General features: G+C 46.6%; 1 protein-coding gene across 4 annotated transcripts in view; it reads right to left on the bottom strand.

Moving 5' to 3' along the window:
• The window catches only part of plxna2 (plexin A2), a 183337-nt gene that overhangs the window by 152170 nt on the left and 10257 nt on the right, over positions 1-20910 (bottom strand). For all 4 annotated transcript variants that reach the window (XM_037103945.1, XM_037103944.1, XM_037103946.1 and 1 more), the window contains exon 2: positions 1630-2963. In XM_037103945.1, coding sequence (XP_036959840.1) covers positions 1630-2963 — 1334 coding nt within the window. The remainder of the gene's footprint in view (positions 1-1629; positions 2964-20910) is intronic.

The following is a 20910-nucleotide window of genomic DNA, read 5'->3' as shown; positions in this document are numbered from 1 at the left end:
GCATGGCTGACATAGCCGGTTGTGAAATGTAATTTGTATAGGCTTTAAGAGTTCCTCATCCATTGACATCAATCTGCATAATCCATATTATACTATGGATTTATTGGCTGCTCAACGAGCATGAGGACACGGTCTTAAGTGCTGTATTCCACATCTCCTTATCTCTGCGGCTACACAGCACGTGTATCCTCAGTGTATAATGTGAAAGGAGTGCTGAGCGGTATTGGCAGTGCCTGCCTGGAGAATGGAGTGGGAGGTGCAGCTTTGCAGGTAATGGCTGGCACCCTTCAGAGCACACTGAGATGATTGGGGATTCGTCTGAGGAAACTTGAAATAGCTTCTAATTTGAGCTCCCACGGACAGAAAGCTTCCCAACGTCGGGACTGTCATAGACCACCGTGTCTCCTTCCTACGCCCACTCACCTTTCTTCCAACCTCGCCTCCCGCCTTCTCAGCAGAGCTAATAAAACCCAACAGCTCTGGCTACAGATGATATCTCCCTCCTCCTGACAATCACCTCTGACACTGTGCTAATGGGGAATTTACTGATTTTAATAACAGTGGTCAGTCGAGTGACCCTGGTGGGATTAGCAACAAAGGCGGCTCATCAGTGGCTCTCATCGTCGTGAGGTTAGTTATCGTTAATCCCAAAACGATCCATCGCACACATTCATATCCAATAAAAATCCAATTGCATACATAGATGCAGACATTCAGCACACTCACACACACACACACATACACACACGTGCTGTAACTGACTAGTCCTACACTTAGCTAGTCATTAATTCTTAATATTCCTAAAATCCTATTAGCAATTACAGAAGGAAAGCACAGAGGACCGTGGCCTCCTGGGAACGAGGGAAAATCAAGAAACTTAATTTTACTTGACAACATGTAACAGACACATGGCCTTGTATTATAGCATAATTGGGGATTTCAGAAGGAATAGACTGGTGTGTGATCTACGCCAGCTTCAGAGGCAAGACTAACTTTGAGCGATTCCCCCCCGACTACTTTTTCCTCGCGGTAGACGGGGAGAGCGTGTTTATTTTTTGAATTGCGCTCGAGGAGAATATCTCTCTCCCTGTAAAAAAAAATAAATAAATAAAAAATACTTGAAAGTGGATGCTCCCTGATACCAGAGCCGTAAAACAATCTGACACAATTTCATGTTGTGTGAGAGTCATTCGATAACGCGAGGCAGTCAAAAGCACGTCTTGATTGCTGTGTTTATCTTCATTACGGCACATGCCCTCGAAACGTTGAACGCTGCGGTTTGTTGGCTCATTGAGAAGCTCTGGCCTCTGCCTCACTGTTCACTATCTAACTTTAGGGAAGGACACAAGATGCCAATGTTGTTGGACCATCGTGGAGAGAATGCACATATTTTATTGCATATTGCTTCACCTTTAAGGATCTACAAGCAGGAATAAACGGTGTGAATCATAATTGACTTTTTCACCAATACAAGCAGCTTTGGACCGCTAATCGTACGATAATCAACCACATTGTCATTGCGGGGAAAAGGCCAGGGTAATTTCCCATGAGCAGGAAGTGCACAGTCTATCTGCAGTACATTTGTGTATGTGTGCATGTTTGTAGTCAGCGTTTATCACTGTTACTCACTGCTTTGGTGCACTGCACATCCTTCCCGAGCAGCCAGTTGAGCTCCAGGTTCCCCTCTCCCTGGTAGCAGGACTGCAGGCGCTCCTTGATTCGTGCGTTGATGTCTCGGATGGTGAACACGCAGAGCGCCGAGTCATCTGGCGGGCGATGGAACTGCTTCTGGCCCTTGGAGAAGATGGTGAAGAGCACGTCGTCCTGGGCGCTGATGTTGAGTGAGGCTGCGAGAACGCGGCCCGGCTTGCCGAGGTAGGCGGCCTGCAGTAGCCTGTACTCGATGCCGTTCTTCACACAGCCGACTGGGAGAGAGACGTAGGAGTGGAACTTGCGATCGTCTTTGCAGAGGCGGACGATGCGAGAGGTGTAGAAGAGGTCGCTCGTGGATCCGCTCGATGACATGCTGTTCTCCGGAGTCTCGGGCTGGACGGTCAGGAAGTAAACAAAGCTGCCACTGGCGAAGCCGTAAACATAGTAGATGTCAAAGTGGGAGACTAGTGCCAGCGTGTCTGATGGTATCTTGATGAGGGAGGACACAAAGTCAGTGTGCAGCTCATAGTCGAGCATCGCAGATGATTCAGGGTCGCGGGGCAGCTTTCGACTGGAGATGGTCGGAAAGTAGTCCTGTTTTCCATCCACAGCCGTGCCGATAAACAGGGTGCCATCCTGGCCCTGTGAAGGCACGATGACCCCATACATGGTCCCAGTCTGGTTCACACTGGAGAGGTAGTGCTCTTTCTTGTGGGAGGGCTCCACTAAGATAAAGAGGTCATCCAATCTGAGGAGTTTACACACCCCCTGGTAGAGGCTGCCACAGGCCAGCAACCGATTTTGGGAATAATCAATGAGGAGAAGCTTGTTGACGTTGTTGGTCGAGACAAGGGGCTCAGAGCAGGGTTGTACAATCAGAGGGGGGTAGCAGGCCTTGTTGTCGTCCTCTGGGCCCGTATCATGAGAAACAAGGAGGGTCAGGTTGCCTGAGAGCTTGTACACACGGTTGACTGCTCCAATATACAACGCCCCTGTGGACTGGTGAACCGTCAGGTGGTTGAAGACCCAGTCCCGACGTTCAGGGTGGAAACTAGTGAATGTCTGCCCGCTGCACAAGGCGGGGATCGCTAAGAGCCAGAAGCCCAGCAGGGCAGCCGCAGCTCCCACTTTAGGGTCAGGCGATAAAGTCCTGCGTGTAGCCCGCCGGCCCTCCATGTTTAACGGGCCCGCACGGAAAATGCAGAGGAAGCAGAGAGAATGGACGAGGGGAAGAAGGGAGGAGACCTTCGCCTTTTTGTTGTCGAAGGCTAACTTGCAGGTCAAATCCTCGCAAGGGTTTTCACATGTTTCTGGAAAAGAAAACAAAAGAGAGAAAGAGAAAGAGAGAGAGAGAGGGGAGGTGGTTAGATATCGCAGCATGACTCACATATCCTACACAGGAAACACGCACAAAATGGAAAAGGCTCTTCATTAGAGATTACAAGCTGCTTGAAAAAGGTCAAAGTTCATCCTCGGTATAGCGATGAGCTGTGAAGAAGAGGAGCGGAGGTTTAAAAAGAGACAATGAGAGGAAGCTGTTATGGTGCACATTCCAGAGGAGCTGCTGGTCACGGCGGGACAACGCAGGAAAGAGTGAGGCGGGTTCCAGCAACGGAAATTAGCCTGACCTGACTCATGCTTCGGCTGCTGCTGTCACACACTGAGCAAGCGAGTTTTCTAAGAACAGAACAAAATCCAACCAATCACCCAGACTCACATTTCACATAAAGCCTGGGTGACTTGGCAATGACGCATCAGACATCATTAAATCCAACTGATAATTTATTTAAGCCCATTCATCCTCGGTCATGCAGCTTGAAATAGCCTTTTTATTGAGAACATATATAATTTGACATATTATCATCCATAAAATGAGGCCTTTGTTATTGATGATGCACATTCACCTTTAAAATAAAGCAATACTGACTTCAAAACTCAATCAACATTTCAATATATTAAAAAATCTGACTAAGAATATTTAACATTTTAAGCCCCACTACTTTCTATTTTTTTTTTTTTTTACAAACTGCACCTTTAAGAGGCGGGCCAAATCTGGTTCAATATTCAGCGTATACAAGCGTGATGAGGAAACCGGACTTGTGTCACACCGTTAAATACCAAAACTGTTTGCATATTCAGATATTCTTCAATTTCTCACGAGGCTGAACAAATAAATACCATTTTAAGGGATTTTACTTTGGTAATCTTACTGTAATTTTCTGCAAAAATCATGTCAGACACACACGAGAGAATTTTTGTGCATCAGTTAAAACGTGTGGAGGCGACCTTTCATAAAAACCCAACACTGAATGTCAGATACAGAAGCACACAGCTGGAATTCCTGCGTGCTTTTCCTTTAAAACAGACGCCTCCTCCTCCCCCTCAGTTAATTTTCTCCCCTTCACCCCCCCGTCAGCTCACTTCTTTTTTTTTTTTTTTTTTTCTCCGGGTGCAAACCAATCAACAGACACTGCTATCTTTTGTCCCCTCTCCATATCTATCTGCAAAAACATACATCAAGCAAAGTCTGCAATTTATGCGTTTAACCATGCTCGGTTATGCCAGGCTGTACAGATTTCTCTCCACGTGCCATAAACCAAGAGACGGAGCTCCGTGCAGTCTGTCCCCGGGAGTTAATTATCTCGTCCACTGGAAAGGAGGGCCTGGATCTTATTACTGGAACAAAGTGAGAACAAATTGGGAGCCACTTCCACTCCCCCCCCCTCGCTCTCTGCTCTTTGAGGAGGCCTGTTTTTACAGGATCTGAATTCATTAATTATCTTTTCTAAACATTGCTGCTGCTGTTGTTTTTTTTTTTGTTTTGTTTTTATTTTTATCCCTTTATTCCATTCATCTCCTGCTGACACGATCAGATCGTGGAGGGGATAAATCGCTGGCGGCACAACAATCATCTTTAAATGAATCTGCTACTGTGTATTAGATCTGTGCACATAAAGACACCAGGCAACAGAATATACAGTATGTGTGTGTGTTTGTGCAGACTGTGTGTGTGTGTGCTCCTCATTCCTTCAGTATTATCAGTGTACTCTATCAGAACCAAGCAGTGTGAGGGGCTAACAAGTGGAGACAACGGCAGTGCATCCCAAAATCAAGTATGATTAGGCGTAGCGATCCAACAAGGGTAATTACTGCGGAGCTGGAGGAGGTAAGCTGGGGAGCGACACGGGGACGCCAGGGGCTCGAACGTGTCAGAGACGGCCCTACATCGTTTGTCACGCTCCAGATTTGCATTTCCAGCAGAGAGGGCGCGGAGAATCAAGGGTGAAAGATGTGGCTGGAATAATCAACGACGGCGCTTTGAATTAACAAGCACTTGGGTTGTGAGGATGGGAACCGGAGCGTTATACGGAGAGACGCTGCGTTCGAGGCAGGTTTTGATTTGCAGAGCCGATTTGGGATTCCCTCTGAACCGTGACTGCCCTTTCATAGACCTCGGTCCAAATCTGGTAATGGCCATCTCTCCCTCCCCCTCCTCCTTGTGATCAACGGGTACGCTACTCAGCTCAGACTTAAATATAGACCCTTAGGGAGCGTATTGATCCATGTGTCCATAAACACAGCTCCTAAGGCCCAGTCAAGCTGTTCTTGGCGTGTGTGCTGGCAGAGGTGTGGGAGGTGCTCTGTCCCAGAAGCACTTTATTAGCATGGTCATAAAAGTGCCACTGGCTCTAAAAAAGCCGCGAGGGCCCGGACCCCCACCCTCGCCTTCAGCTGCCTGTGTGCGCTGCCGTGCTCCTTTGTTTGAGTTTGTACATGCTAGATGTGCAAAGTGGATCCCTTTGGAGGTATAATCAGCCTCCTGCTGAGCCAGCTTTCTGCTCGAGCCCCGCAGCCTTTTGCCCTTTAGAGCTCTCGCTACAACCCCCACCCCTTAATCGTATATGTGTATACAACATTTACTCCCATCCATCTTTTCATCCACTCCATTTTTTTGTGTTTTTTTTTTTATATCCCCCTCTTCTTCCCCAGTCACCGGGGGAGAAATATATGCATCGCGCCCTCATGTTGTGGCAACAGCTGCAGAGGCAGAGAAAGAGAAGGGAGTGAATGGTGTAAATAAATTTAAAAAAAAAAAAAAAAAAAAGGCTGCACAAAGGTTATCCATTCATATTGCTTTCGGTAACACTGGGAATGAAGGCTTTGTTTAAGTTGATTGCATGACCACCTCTTTGTTGCACTTGACAGAGACCTTTCTGTACTATGCAGCCGAGGAGTGGACTTGAAAAGAATACGAACAACACCGGATCGCCCCTCGTGCTCTTTAGTTCAAAGCCGTGCCTTTATGTTTTTATTCCGAGGAGTCAGAATTACCGAGAAGGAAAAAATTAACATATAAATGCGACCAGGAATGATTCATACTTAAACGTCGTTACCTACTGACCTAGAAAGAGAAGAGGGCATGACTGTGTTGGTTGGTGAATAGAATTTCGGGTGAGAAAGAACGAAGTCAGCAGTTTCCCGCTTTTTAGTCGCACATGAAAGTCAGCAGCTTTGAAAATTTTAGCTGCTGCGACGCGCGAAGAATAATGTGACTATTTGTAACATCAGCAATTTCTTCTTCAGACAGTGAACAAGTTGTCTGTCTCCATCAGAGAACACCAAAACACAACAAGTCCCGGTTTCTGAAATAGGTTCATTTTTTGTTGACGCGCCACAATCGCGGTCGTTGCACTGAGGAAGACAGATGGACTGGCGTGATGACAAACTGTCAGCTGCTCGACTGTGTTGCATCGCATAAGAATAGAAAGGGAAAAAAAAAAAACAACTCAAAACGTCACGGACAATGTCGCTAGATTTCCATTTTTGCTCTCATCTGACAATCTTTTTGGCAGACATGGAAGAGGCGAAGAAAGGAGAGCATCAAGTCAAGAGAGAGAAACAAGCGCTCGTATTTCAGGACGCAAGGCGAGCTGCGATCGTGGCTCGGAGAAAAGACAGTTTTGTTGCGAAACTTTCCATTCATAATGAATAGCCGGGCTCACAAAACACAGCGCTGGCACACTCAGCCGGGCTGCTTCTGAGCGCTTGTTAAGCAAACTGGTCCCACTGGCTGCCTTGCGCTCTGTCACTGTGGCTGGTTTTTTTTGTGTGTCCACCTCCCGTGTTGAAACATTGGTGATTTCCCCAGCCGCTGCCAAGTGCAAAGCCTGGTCACAGAGAGCGGCACTGTGGCCGATTATCTCATGAAAACGAAGCTAAAAGAGCAGGAAAAAAAAAAAAGGAGACGTGAGAAAATGTGGAATGATAAAGCTATGCTAATCATCATCTGAGGGGTTGCGGACACAGCAGCCTGCGGGCAGTGCAGCAGCCAGCAAAGTGAATCGGGATAGAGCAGGCTTTACCCCCTGTCAGCCTGGAGAAGGCAGCAGGTCGTCTGCTTTTGTGATTGTTTTTTTTCTCCCCCCATACTAAGCTTCTTAACAATGCAGCCAAATTTGCTTGATCTCCTAAATTCATATTTACTGCAATTGTATCGCGAAAGATAAAGAACATAAACCAAAATCCGTTTACGGTGCTAAATCCATTGTTGTTGGATGGGAAAAGGAAATGGGAGATTGTAATTTCACGCCCCGGATTAATGCGTTATTCCCCGGATGATTAATGTTTAGCGTGAAATCTTAATGCTTAAGTAAAAGTGATACGCTGCGAATCAAACAGACAACTTGGAACAAGAATCAACAAACCTGCTAGTCGACGGAAGTGTTGAAAAGGTTTAATGAGTAATATTTTGCTCATTGCTTGCTGATCTTTTCAGTCAGAGTGGCTGTTTGCACAATGGAAAGTTTAATCTTCCCTAAAGGAAGACCTTCTATAGGAGCCTATAAAAAAGCGATTAGCAGCAGAGGTTAGTCCATTACTCTTCCCTCTTTGCCGCTACCAAGAGCGGAGATAATGAGAGGACTCGCTGGCATCTTGAGTTGTTGAGTTATATTTATCCCTTCTTTTGTTTCAGTAGGAAATGGATTTCTCTGCTCCGGTGCCAGCTCTATCAGTCAGCATCCAAGAAAGCTCAACACATCTCTGCCTGCGTTCATCCACACTTCCAGCCACCACAAGGAAAATGACACAGTAGCAAAAGTGGAGGGACGACACCCTCCGAAAAAAAAAACCCACAAGACCTCCGCTAACTGCTATCATTTCAAACCGATTGTTTTCCCGTGCTTTGGCTTTTCAAGCGAGGCAATTATGCCTAATATTTCCCTCTGAGAATTAAAAATTCCATCCACATTTATGTTTATCTTAAGCCATTATTGCACAAATTGCATAAACCGTTTTTTTTGTTTATCTTTTAGACATCATATGCGCAAGGCCTTTGAGCTCAGCTAAAAGCGCTCTAATTTAGCGAAGCGCAGTAAATGAATACTCACTTGACCACGATTAAGCATGGCACTCCAACAGAGCACTTTGCATCCAGCGTTTAATAGTACCATCTTTGTCAGTGACCCGTATCAGTGCGCTCGCTCATGACCATGTGAGTTTAGAGGCCTTGTGACGATGCCTTCAATTGCCTTTCACTGAATTGCACCCATTGAAAGAAGCCTCGGCACTTCATCCCGTCTGAGCCTCGCAGAGTTATTACTCCAATGAATGCGTACACAAGATTATTCAACCCCCACGCGCACATTTTCAGATGTTCCACGGGAAAGCATGTCATCGTGACACAGGAATAATCGGGAGAGTCTCACCGTAGCTTCTTATCCCTGAATGCAAACAAGGCCACGTGTATCTAATCTTTCTCTTTTAACCCCGTCTCTGCAGAGCCCTCCTCCTGCTTTCGCACACTTCAAACTCTGTTTGAGCAAACACACGCTGGTATTACGCCTAAAACCTATGACATCCACCGAGAGAGAGAGATTACAATGTCATTGTTATTCTAATGATACTGGTTTCCCCCTCCCACAGCCGTCGCCTCCCTCCCAACACACGGGCGAGCGCACATTCCCTCTCGCGCTCTTGTACGAGCACAGACGTGAACATATCGACAATCAAAGGAACTCGCACGTATAGACGGAGGCCCGCAGACACAAATCCTGCGCCGACGTACATAAATTATCCCACTTTCTTTTCCTCTCAATCCAATCTGCTGACATAACTAACAGCCCCCACGTACGTCTCCTATTAAATTGGAGGTTGGATCCGGAGGTGTGATCTTCTCAGGCAGGCCCACCACCGGTAGCTATACGGCGCACGCCTCATCATCGCTGTCTGTCATCCTGTGAAAGCAGCTTTCTATTAGGCGGCATTTCCATAAATCTAAATTGTAAAGGGGGCCTCGGCAAAGGAGGGGAAGAGGGGAATCCTCAGTGGGCGAAGAAAACAAACAGAGCGGGATGTCACAGGAGGCCACGGGATCAGATACCTCACCTCATCTCACACGGAGATTGCAACACAATCAGGCTGTTTGATTGACGCCGTACAGATTTCATCCGCTCGGAGGGCCTTAACTATTCCTGAGGTGTGCCTGCAGATGCAGCACTGTCACTTTGAGAGCCAATAAAGCGCAATAAAGAAAGACGTCTGTGGAGGAATGCAGCTGTAGAACATGAAAGGTGAAGTAAGTGTGGTCGGTGGAGTTGAAAATGAATCAAGTTTATATGAATTATTGAAGACAGGAGATGTTACAGACACACAGAACTCCAGATGAGGAACATCTGTACGATCTGGAGTCTGACTCATCTAGTTATGCTGTTTTCCTGCCCTGTTCCAGCAGCCAGCGTCAGTAGGCATACCATCATTAGATTCATTCAAAGTCCCAATTCTACATGTGATTTGTCTGAGAATGGATGAATCTACCAGAGTTTGAAAGAAAAGTCAGTCAGAATCAGGTGCTTTCTTCTTTTCCTCTCTTTAAGAAGATGTAGCTGTCTAGATATGACATTTGTGTAATCGTATTTTCATTTACTGACCATACAGAGTTGTCCAAAAAAAGGTAGAAGAGTAAATAGAAAAGTTATTAAACCATAAGACAGAACACTGGAGCAAAAGTGACTCCAGAGTTCACCGTGGAGCCCCTGAGTGCCCAAAATATGAGAAACTCTGCTGAAGATGCAGCAGGTTCAAAAATTACAAAATCTGTTGGAACAATCGCTGCTTTTGAACACCGGAGTGTTAAACACATGAGTAATTAAATAAATGTCTGGTCATTTCTGAGGCTTTTATCCTATTTGTCATTGGATAGCGAAACACCGTTCTCCAGGTTGTTCGCTAACGTGTAAATTCTGAACTTGAAACTACATTTCATTTCTCATGTCACCCGCTGCTTCACTCCGGCCAAATCTTGAGGCGCATTTAAGAGTTGATGGAGCAGACAAATGGACTTGGCAAACTGAAGAACTTGGCTGGTACTCCAGGTAAGCAGGTGCAAAGGACAGCCAGAGGGGCATTGGTCTGAGCGAGCGGGCAATTGTGCATCCTGTGTGGAGCAGACTGGAATGAAATGAAATGAAATGAACGGCTCAGCTCGTCACGGCCTCGCTGCAATCAGATTACATAAACTCCAGGTCGTTAATGTGCCGCAGAGTCGAACACAAAGTAAGAGGACTGGCCGCGGTGAGGGCAGCCGAGCCAAGAAGATACAGATGACATGAGCCCAAACAAGGGCAGACCGCAGAGCCACCTGTGTGTTTTTGTGCATGTGTGCGTGTGTGTGTGTGTTTAAGAGTCAGTTCTAAAAGCATCGTCTGTTTCTGTGCACTGGTTCGCCTCGATGTATTTGCTTACTTTATCAAGCCACTCTCCCTGCAGAGGTGTTATCTGCCTACAGCTGCACTCTGCCAAACAAAGCGTGGACTCTGACCTTTGGTGTGCCGTTGCCAGGCCAGAGTGAGGCACCGGTGGCCTTCAACCCTTCAGTCAGATAATCACGCCAAAATCTGCAGCAAAGCACCAAACTGCTGTGCGTGATTGCAAAAAGAAGAGTGTGAGACGCCGCAGGGTCACAGAGGACAGACTAATGACGACGATCACATGATAAAAAATGGCTTCTGTCTCAGTAGCGACTGTTCCCTCACCCATCGTTCGTCTCATCGGGATCAGAGTGGCGCTGGAGCATGGCTCAGAAGGGTGACTACTGCTGGAGGGGGGGGAGGATTGAGAGACAGGAGGGAGGAGGATATGAAGGGAGGAGGGGAGAAGAAAAAGGGGAAGGGGAGCAGTAAAGTACAGTTGAGATAAGGGGACGGAAACGGCGAACGATGGCCTGCGAAAGTGAGCGAGGAGGGGCGAGGCGAAACTGTAAGCCCCTAGTTCGAGCGTGTGAAAAGAGGGATGAAAGAAAGACAGGGAGAGGAGGGCAGACGGAGGTAAAAGAGGAAGGAAGGAAGGAAGGAGAGAGAGGGAGCCGCGCAGCCATCACTCCAGCTGGGTAACAAGCCGTTACAGCCGCAGCGGCAGCCACAACTCCAGCAGTTGGCACGCTGCGTCCACTATTATCTGGAGCAAATTTACACAGCCTGGCTGGCACACTCTGGGGGGGAGGAGGGGGAGGAAGAGGAGGAGGAGGAGGAGGAGGAGGGGAGGTCGGTCAAAGAGTGAGAGGAATGAGGAGAAGCAGGGACATGCAAGGGGAAAAGGATGTGAACAGAAAATATGCAGATAGTACTATTATTTTGGTCTAAATGTGTACTATATCTACTCATTAGACAATGAGACCTGTTATTTCAGTCAGCAGACAGCAGCGGTAAAAACCAGAATGGTTACGTAAGAGTCTCTGAAGAGGGGGGAGGGAGGGGAAAATAAAAAATTATGGGAACCCCGTCACTCAAAGTAATCCCCCTTCAATTTCTCCCGCTACCGTTTCATCTACGGACTGTATGATATAGCTCCACTGTAATCACACGCTGGCTGAGAGGATGAGGCTACTGCCGGCTGGCTAACACCCAGACACTGAGAGACGCAGCAGGAAACACTCTCCTCCTGAGCTCCTCCGTCAAAAACAAGGAGAAAAGATCACTGCGGACGGCTACGTGGCTTAAACGGAACGAGCTACGCAGGTGAGGTGATACACGCTGCGGTGTCTAAAAGGGAAGCGCCGCCAAATTTCCTTATCACGTGTGAATGCGGTGCACTTTTCCAGAGAAAGCAGCTGATAATCCAATAAATCTCGAGCGATGTCACTCAGCCGCTGAGTGGCATTGTGGGTAATGTAAGCAGCAGGGTTTCGGAAAAGGAAAAAGGGAAGTGTGGAATAATAAAGGTTTTCCATTTCCTGGTTCTGCTGTATCGATTGCGATCAGCTGTCCATGATGAGTCAGCGATGACAGACTCGTGCCTTTGTACCCACAATGCAACACTGAGAGACATCACTGGAGGCAATTTATCAGATTACATGCAGCTTCCTCCAGAGCCAAAAAAAGGCTTTTACACTGTACTTCTTTTTTCCTATATACACACACACAGTGGTGCAACACGAGGCCTGTGAACACACTTCAATTTGTAAAATTGGTGGAGTGACCCTTTAAGCATGATGAGCTACAGTAGCCCATATGGATCAGTGCTGTGATCTAACTCTGAACAGTGACAATGGGGATTATGATGTAATACACACATGTAACAAGGAACGCTTGCAGCTGTAGCGCTAGCTAAAAAAAAGAAAAAAAAAATCATTATCTGTCAGTGCAATTAACATGACGGTGGAGCATGTGTGATCTCCACCCACTCAACATCCCCACCCCCCACCTCGCCCACTCCGAGTCCTGGCAGCGTGCATGGCAACTGGCACGGAAAAAAAAAAAAAAACTACACCAGGCGCCAGTCAGAGCCACGGTGACAGCGTATTGATAAGAGGATGTGATCAGCTGAGCCGTCCCGTGACTGTCGGTGTGGTCTGTGCGTGTACCGAACACACGAATTTGCTCTCTGCCAGCCCGTGTCAGCGCGCATGTGGCCAATTTCATTCTTCGCGCTCATCCTCGACGGCAGACAGTTTCTCTCTGGGACTCTCTCCGCTGGGTTAATGATGTTTACAGCTAGCCACGCTCCTTCGCTGACATTTTGACAAACACAGCGAGACTGCATAAACAAGCACTCAGCTTCCAGTCGTGACAGGTTTTTTTGGGGGGGTTTTTTTTCTCGCCGTCTCACACGAAGCTTGGAAAATACGGCTATCTTTCCGCGGGCCCGGTCCGAGCTCCGGTGCACTTTGCAGTCCGCTCACACTCCCAGCCTGCTCGGGGTCAGCAGTAGCTCCAGACACACACACACACACACACACACACACACTTGGCTTGCTTATCTCACACTCATGACTGTGACGTATTGCGCTGGAAGCACTTGTGAGAAGTAAAACCGCCTCACCCCGGTGACCCGTCTTTTTCTTCCCTCCAGACTCAGCGCCGGAGTATAAACATCATGCCTTGTCTTCACGTTGGCCGCTCCTCCGTTTTCTCACCAAACTCAATTAAGGGTCGACGGAGGCCAAACGTTCGAGCTTGACCAAAACCAGACGGCCTCTGTGAAATAACAGCGCAGATAAGACTTGATGTGAGGAAAAGAGCCGTCTGTGTGTGATGTCTGTGTACGTCCACAGTAGCAGCAGCAAAAACACTTCTTAGACAGATCTGACTGTAACACAGTTCATATGAGCTCTGGTTGTATTGTTTTCCCTGTTAACTTTTTAGAGGAGGAAGGAAACGTTCGCGCATTGTGTTCAAGACGTGTTGTTTTAAGTTTCAAGTGCTTAATTGTCACATTCATAACAATTACAATGAAGCAGTCATTGGCAGTGAGGTGCTTAACTGTCGAGCTGCCTCCAACAGGATGTTTTAAAAAAAGGGAAATCATGCCAGTAAAAATGAGACAGAAAGTCCTGCAGAAGATAAACACAGTTCAATCAAGTGTAATCCAGTGGCAGACAGGTGAGTAACACTGTGGTGTCTGTCTCTCAAACACACCGTCTGAGCACCATTAGGGCTTATTTTTGCCGGCCCTTTCTGCTCCGGCACATATAACAGATGCATTATCACACAGTTGCAAAGGGCTCAGCCTCTCTCAGTCTGCTCCGCTCTCTCTACCGCGGCCCGCTACAAGCCCCTCTAATTTCATCAGAGGTGATAAAACACCATAAAATCAAGTCTGCGGCTAGCTACTTAGCCCAATCTCCCTTTGGATGAGAGGCAGTAACAGCATGTGGTGAGGAAATTGGGTGCTTACTCACACAGAAGGACACATGCCTCGCAAGCAGAGTGGACTGTTTTCTGTGAAGACTGCCCACCACAAAGCTGAACAATGGTTCCCGTCTCTCTCTGTGTGTACAGCAGTTATCTTAACAGGCAGCGAGGGGTTGATAAAAGCCCATATGTGCCACAGTTGTAGGACGACTGTAAGCAGCCAACAACGTGATAATATGTGAATCTATAAATAAATGAAAGAATGTGGTAGATTCACCGACCGGAAGATGATGTGCTTGTTAAATGTTCTCTAAAAGAACAATTCATGGGCGAGAGGGCAGTAACCTCGACGGCCCTCCAGAATAACAGACGAGCTTGGAACGCTTCCCGAAAAGTTTCAGTACGTAGAGAAGTAAAGTTACAGAACTGCTCCCACAGACCTCAGCTCGGAGGAAAGCTTACACTACATTTGTATGCAAGTCCAAGTAGGACTTGCAATGAATATGAATAATAAAACAGAAGCGAGCGCTGCAGTAAGCATTAGTTCAGCCTTGCGCATGGTGGGCGTATAAAATCCACCTGATCATCCTCTGGAGTGCAGCAGCAGCCGCTGCCGGGCCACGCCAGGACAGGACAGAATGGGATGGGACACGGCGAGCTGACTGACTGGGTGACTTGCTGTATCAGTGCTGAAGCGCGCATGCATGCCTTCCGGCCTGTTCCGTGTGAACCCCGTACAGGATGCGGCGCTGGCTGGGATAGGGTGGAAAATCAGCATTGGCTGGCTTCCTGTGAGGCAGCGGAGCAGGCGTATCGCCACAGCAAGCACCTTTCTATCAACACACAAGGAGGAAGTTTCAGGAAGACTGTAACAAACTGCCAAACATATCAGACGATTATTTCATTACACGGGCTCCTGAATCACAAACCGCTGGATCAATCTGGATTGATCTTTCAACTCGATGGTGAACGATCTAATAAAATGGATGCGGAGGGAAAAACATCGATCCATATCATCATTTTTAAGATACGCCTTTATTTTGAAATTCCCATGGTACGTCTGTGTCACCTTGTGTCCGTTACGAGTGCACCTCCTTCCTAGACATTAAAATAGTGCCAGGCAGGTAATGGCGAGCGGCCAAGTAAAAGACAATAAGGGTATAAATCTGCAGCGTGTGGATATATTCTGGACTTTGGAGAAACAGACGGTCAACAGACAAACAGGACATCTCACTCAGCAGTCCGTGAAGTTGTCGCCTCAGCTACGTCAAGATCAGCTGCCCCGATTTAACAATACGAGCGGAAATTCAACCACGGTGTCCTGTGTGGAGGTGCAGAAACTTACCGTAACAGTGAGTAAGAAGAGTAAAAATGACTTATGTAATTTAGTAAGCTATGAGAAGAGGAAAAGCTGCCGGGCTAATTAATGCAACCAACAGGCAAAAGAGCGGAACTGGATCGTTTTAGGCACGACCGGCCACTGGCTTTAATTTAATAGCCTATGCTTTATTAGAAATATTCAACTGTTTGTGTATCCTGGTAACAATATTCCCTGAAAGAAACTATGAAACAGCAAACATCTTATTGGTTCTTCTATGACGACTGGCTCGGCTGCTTTCTCTTCGTTTTTCAGTTTCCTTCAAAATCGCCTCATGAATGTTTGGCTGAAGCGCCAAATCACTTACCAATGTTTTTTACCAGATACCTCGATATTCATATTGTGACAGTACTGAACAAGGGACTATCGGTACTTTCACACCTGATAAATAATAGTTATATAGATATAATGACTAGGTGGGTGAAGGCACGTACAACAGTAAGAGGTTAGGTCAAAAAAATGACCTTTCTTGACTGTGATGTGGCCTTTAAAACCAGGAAAACACAACATCTAATGAATATCAATATTCTTCTCCTGTAAAAAAAATAAGACAAACATTTTTTTGAAACTCAGCATAAACCCAGAGACGGGCTGGTGTTAGTGACTTACAGCGTGTGCCCTGGAGTATACAGGCATGCACAAACCACTGCGAAGCCCATTTATTACACATGTGGCACAGCAGCGCCGCACCTCTTGCAGCAGGATGGGTGAGCAGTGGGGAGGTGGGAGGTGGAAGGAAGGAAGGAAGGAATGTCATGGTGACCTAGAAGGTCTATGATGAAAAATCGAGTGTTGGCAGAGTAAAAGCAGTGCATGGTATTATTCACTGTAGCTGTGAAGGTTGGGCATTGTACTGCATAACACGCAGGAGATGGAGGCAGCGTCTGTGTGAGCATTATCGTCCGGCACTGCGATGAAAAGAGAGAACAGCAAAAGCGTGAGAAGAGGTCCAGCGCTCATTATGTTCAAAGTCACAGGGACACGAGGGAGAGAAAAGGCTCCACGGACTTCTTGGGATTATATTTTTTTGACCTGAAAACATCGAGGCGATACAGAAAAACTTTGGTCACCGCAGAATTATATTCGCCCAGTCTGCTTTTATTATTTTTTTTCATGCTCCCGACTTCTTTAAAGTGAAACTCTCACCAAAATACAGCCAAGGCTTTTTTTTGTGAATGTACCTGAGTCAAACCTTCGCGTAAAAGCATAATTACGACAAAAGCACCACTTTTAAGATTTACAGTGGAACTGCTGTCTTCCAGCAACAACTATCCACACAAGATCTCACGTGACTTTTCCAGCTTTTTATTTTATTATTGTTTCTTATAGGAGCGTTCCACCTTAACTGTCCTCCAGGTTACGTCACATTCTGAGATCGACTCTTCTCCACTGGCAGGACGGCGGTGAGCGGAACAAGCTACTGCTAACATGAGCTGTTCAAAAACTTTCTTTTCAGTAACTCTGTGTACACAAACAATGTTCTCAGTGCTGGTGTTCATGTGTAGAGACCCTGGTGATGCTACCAGCAAAGTGTCATGTTGTGTCCAGACTTCTTACTGTTTTAAAAACAGAAATTTTGGTGCCATCGTAAAAGCGCCCGCAGCACTCCCACTGAAAATGAGCTTGGCCCTAAAACGAAAATACAATAAATCTTAAAAGTGGTGCTTTCGTCGTAATTATGCTTTCACGTGAAGGTTTGACTCGGGTACATTCACAAAAGAAGCACCTTAAGGTGAAACTTTGTGAAACATCTTTCCCTCCAGTCGTTACACCTGCGCTAACTCTGCCCTCTTTGTTGAACCACGTCCAGTCGAGCTGCCTGAAATAGATGGGAGGTGACTGAGGCGACAGTGTAAATGCTTACACTGTACAAGACTCTCGGCTGTCGGAGCCGCTCTGAGGCTGTCAGAGCTGCATGAAGAGCCACTAAACCCGTCCACTACATCGGTGAACCTGGGAATAAGTGCTTCACACTCATTTTCACAGGCCAGAGGCTCCCGGATCTGTCCCCAGCTCTGCTGTAGATATAACACGGAGATAGTCGAGCCATCCATATTCTTCAGACAGACACTGGAGAGCATCTCTTATGTATGGCCACTGAGCCTCGTACAACTGTCCGTCACTATTCTTCTTGCACTACATCTTGATATAGGCACCCAGTGGAGGGGGATCTCTGGAAAGCACGCCATCGATGTAATCACACATGCTTGCATGAGCGTAAGTGGGTCTTGAGGGGGAATAACATTGAAATTCATGGCAGGAATTGTCTAAATCCAGCTCCAGTGTGAAATGGGACTGTAATTCGCACAATGCTTTGACTGCGCATCATGTAAAATGCCGGGGCGAGAGAAGTACATGTATAAAGTGCTTAAGTGTAACAGCTCTCAGCTGGAGTATCCTGCATTGCCTTTAGTCACCAGATCACATTTTAGCAGCACAGCCTCTCTCGGAGTGCAGCAAGTTGCCTTTCCGAGCATTAAGTTTGATCAAAGACTAATCTCCGCTGGTAAGATGATTAAAATTAGCATTTGTTTCATTGTTGAGGAAGTGAGGCCGGCTGGGACCAGATCCCACAGTGCACCAGAGAGAGAGAGAGAGAGAGACAAAAAGACAGACAGCCAAAAAAAGAGAGAGGCGAGAGAGAAAAAAAAGAGCAATAAAGAAGGGAGAGAGAGAGAGAGAAAGAGCAATATCAAGAGAAGAAAAGGGGAGCAATAAAGAACACGAACAGACAGGGCAATAATAACTGAGAGTAAATCAAAGAAAAGAGCGTTCGTTCCCGCGCTTGGTCAGTACGGCCGATGCCAAAACCCAGGCGATCTGAATTCCTCGGCGGCGGCTTTTTCTTCGCATTAACTTTATTTTTTTTTTTTCCTCCCCTCAGACCGCACACATAGATGATGAAGCTGAGGGAGGGATGCTGCGGCTTGACTGCTTTAAAAGCGATCACACTGGGCCACGGGTTTAGTGAAGCAGTAAAAATGAGGCTTCTGAAAGCCAGCCAGGCCCCTCTCCATCCCGACCAGAGAACGTAACTGAAGCCTCTCGATGATGATGAGTACGCCGTGGCGGAGGACATGATGAAATTAATGCCCGCGTCAGAGTCAGCATAAACACAGCGGCGGGCAGGCTGGAGTGTTTCCCCCCCCCCCATCCGATCGCCACATTCTGTCGTTCTCTTCGGCTGCGGGGGAGGCGGGAGGTTCGGGTCCTTGGCAGCGGCTCATATTAGCCAAACAAAACAGCCCCACTGCTGCTGCTGCTGCTGCTGCTGCTGCTCCACATAAACTGCAACCAGCAGCAGGCAAAACATATAATCATACTCCAGCAGAAAAGTGCAATAACAGGAAAGAGAAAAGCGATAAAATCGACTGTTTGCTACCCTCGAGAAAATGTAACGAAGGAAGGGGGAAAAAAAAGAAAGAAAGAAAAGAAAAAGCCCCATTCAGCATTTCATCAGTAACATAAATAGGAGCAGCTGGGGCAGACTAACATGCTGAAGTGGGCTAATTAGGACACTTGGTGGATGGTTCGCTGCTGTTTTTGGTCTGACTGAGACCGACACAAGTCAATGAGAGCGTTTTCCCATTAGTGTGGAGTATTATACTTACACACACACACACACACACACACACACCTAGATCATCCACCAGCCTGTACTGCACAGACACTAAAGGAGGACTAGTTAGTCAGCTCTCTGTTTTCTTTAACTAACAGTGTCACTCAGTTATACCTCTGCCTGGGCACACAGCGCCTTTTGACTTCTATGAAAACAGTTTTGGCTTCCTGTTCCGTCCCTCCCTTCCAGCTTCCTCTGCTCTTCCTGTCTGACTCAACGTCAAGCGTCAAAAAACTCGGACCTCCCTGTTTCTTCCTCTGTTTTTGTCCCACAGGCTGACCCGGCTGGGTTTCAATGCATTCTCACAGCCGGAACCTCCGAGGGGGCAAACTGAGACGAGTGAGCTCCGACCTTGATCGGTCAGAAAGGTCAAATGCACTCGTCTGCAGGAGGAATGTGCCCGTTTGTCTCTTTTCATGTGGATCTCTTATTGTTAAGAGGTTGCTAATAAAAATAATAATAATAATAACAATAATAATAATAATAATACGCCTCCTGATGTGCATTCCTATCATCGTCTCAATCAGAAAATCAGTCTTTCATCTGCACACGCCGGCTCGAGAACATGAATTATCGATGGTACTATCTTCCTCAAGTAGAAAATTATCTTGCAGAAGGCGTCTCTCAGTCTTGCTCAGTGTTTCAGTTAAATTAAGTCATCTATCTGGGCTACTACTGCATTTTAGATCGCGCCGTTACTCTGCAGCTAATTCCTCTGCACTTCCTTTTATTTAAAGACTTTCCCAGTAAAAACCTTTTTTATTGCCAAGAGTTACAAGCAGCTCTGATTTTTTTAATTTATTTATTTATTTATTTATATTTCTTTTTTTGCGCTTTGTTAGAAACACTTTTTGTAGCTCCGGCAGCGCTTTTAAAAGAAACTGCTCTAAAATAATGTAACAATATGACTCCTGCAGGAAAAAGAATTGGCTTTGACCGTCCTCCCTGTCTGCACTGACATCCAGCTTCTCTTTGCTTTTTGCTTTTCTTCTGATTGGCTGCGTCGAAAAGCAGCGTACAAAAGAGGTGGGGTTGTTTAACTTGACACAAAGCTACTGTACGCGTACCCCGCCTCAGGGAGACACACACACACACACACACACACACAGCGTTTCAGCTTTTCAGACCTTAAGCTATTGAAGCTACTCGTGCTTTGTACGGCAGAACCCACCAACACTGTAGCCTTGGCAAAATAAACAAAGACAAGGTGTCCTCTATCAGGCCTGTCAGTGTCTGCACACAAGGAATCCATGAAGGATTTACATTGTGGTAAGACGAGGTGTGCACACTTTAACAGGTTAAAAAAAAAAAAAAAAAAAGGGCTTCTGTGTACTCTGGACCTATTCAACACTGAAAAACGTGGCCCAGCAGCTCCTCCCTTGTTTCTTTTAAAACTCAGTTTTCTAATTTTCTCTTCTGTCTGAGGATGCGCAGCAGTGGGTCCTGAAACGCAGGTGAATGTGAAAAATATGCTGACTTTTTCCAAGCGTCTAAGCAACATGTTCAGTCTCTCTCCCCCCACCCGCCGGCGTCCCTCCAGCCAGCCAGCCTGCTCGCTGTGTTTCCTCCACTCCTCCATCCATCCAAAACAAAAAAAAAAACCAGGAGAGAGCGAAGAGAAGGAGGCAGGAGAAGAAGAAAGGCAGGTGTGGGTGAACGCGGAGATGTCACCCAACGCTGCTCATCACCGGCTCTGAATATGCGAAGGAATCAAACCACCCACTCTGCCCCTCCTGACTGCGAAAGACTAACTAAAACGAACACGTAATCGTGCTGATCAAACACTCCTCTTCAGCGATGTGTGCAATCCGTTTGTGAGTAAAAAAAAAAAAAACATTCATTAAAGGACGCTGAAAAAAACCCCCGCAAAAGCAAATTGCTTGGATTCAACAGTATGTTCACAAAAAAGAATGCCTGAAACGTTGTGCATCCTTTGTAATAAAATGCAAATTCGCCTCACCTATTCACCCCTGTCAGGTTGAACATGTTCTCCGCGAAAATGTGGGGGAGGGCTGGCGGCAGCAGAGGCAATGAGGCTTGTGCAAAGTACTTAACAGTAAACATCGTACCTACAAGCTCAGAGATGCCGTCTGCGACGAGGAAAACGTAAAATAAATGAAAAATCTTTTTTT

Source organism: Acanthopagrus latus, chromosome 7, assembly GCF_904848185.1.
Source record: "Acanthopagrus latus isolate v.2019 chromosome 7, fAcaLat1.1, whole genome shotgun sequence".
NCBI classification, from domain to species: domain Eukaryota; kingdom Metazoa; phylum Chordata; class Actinopteri; order Spariformes; family Sparidae; genus Acanthopagrus; species Acanthopagrus latus.
This window is presented reverse-complemented; position numbering and strand designations above follow the sequence as displayed.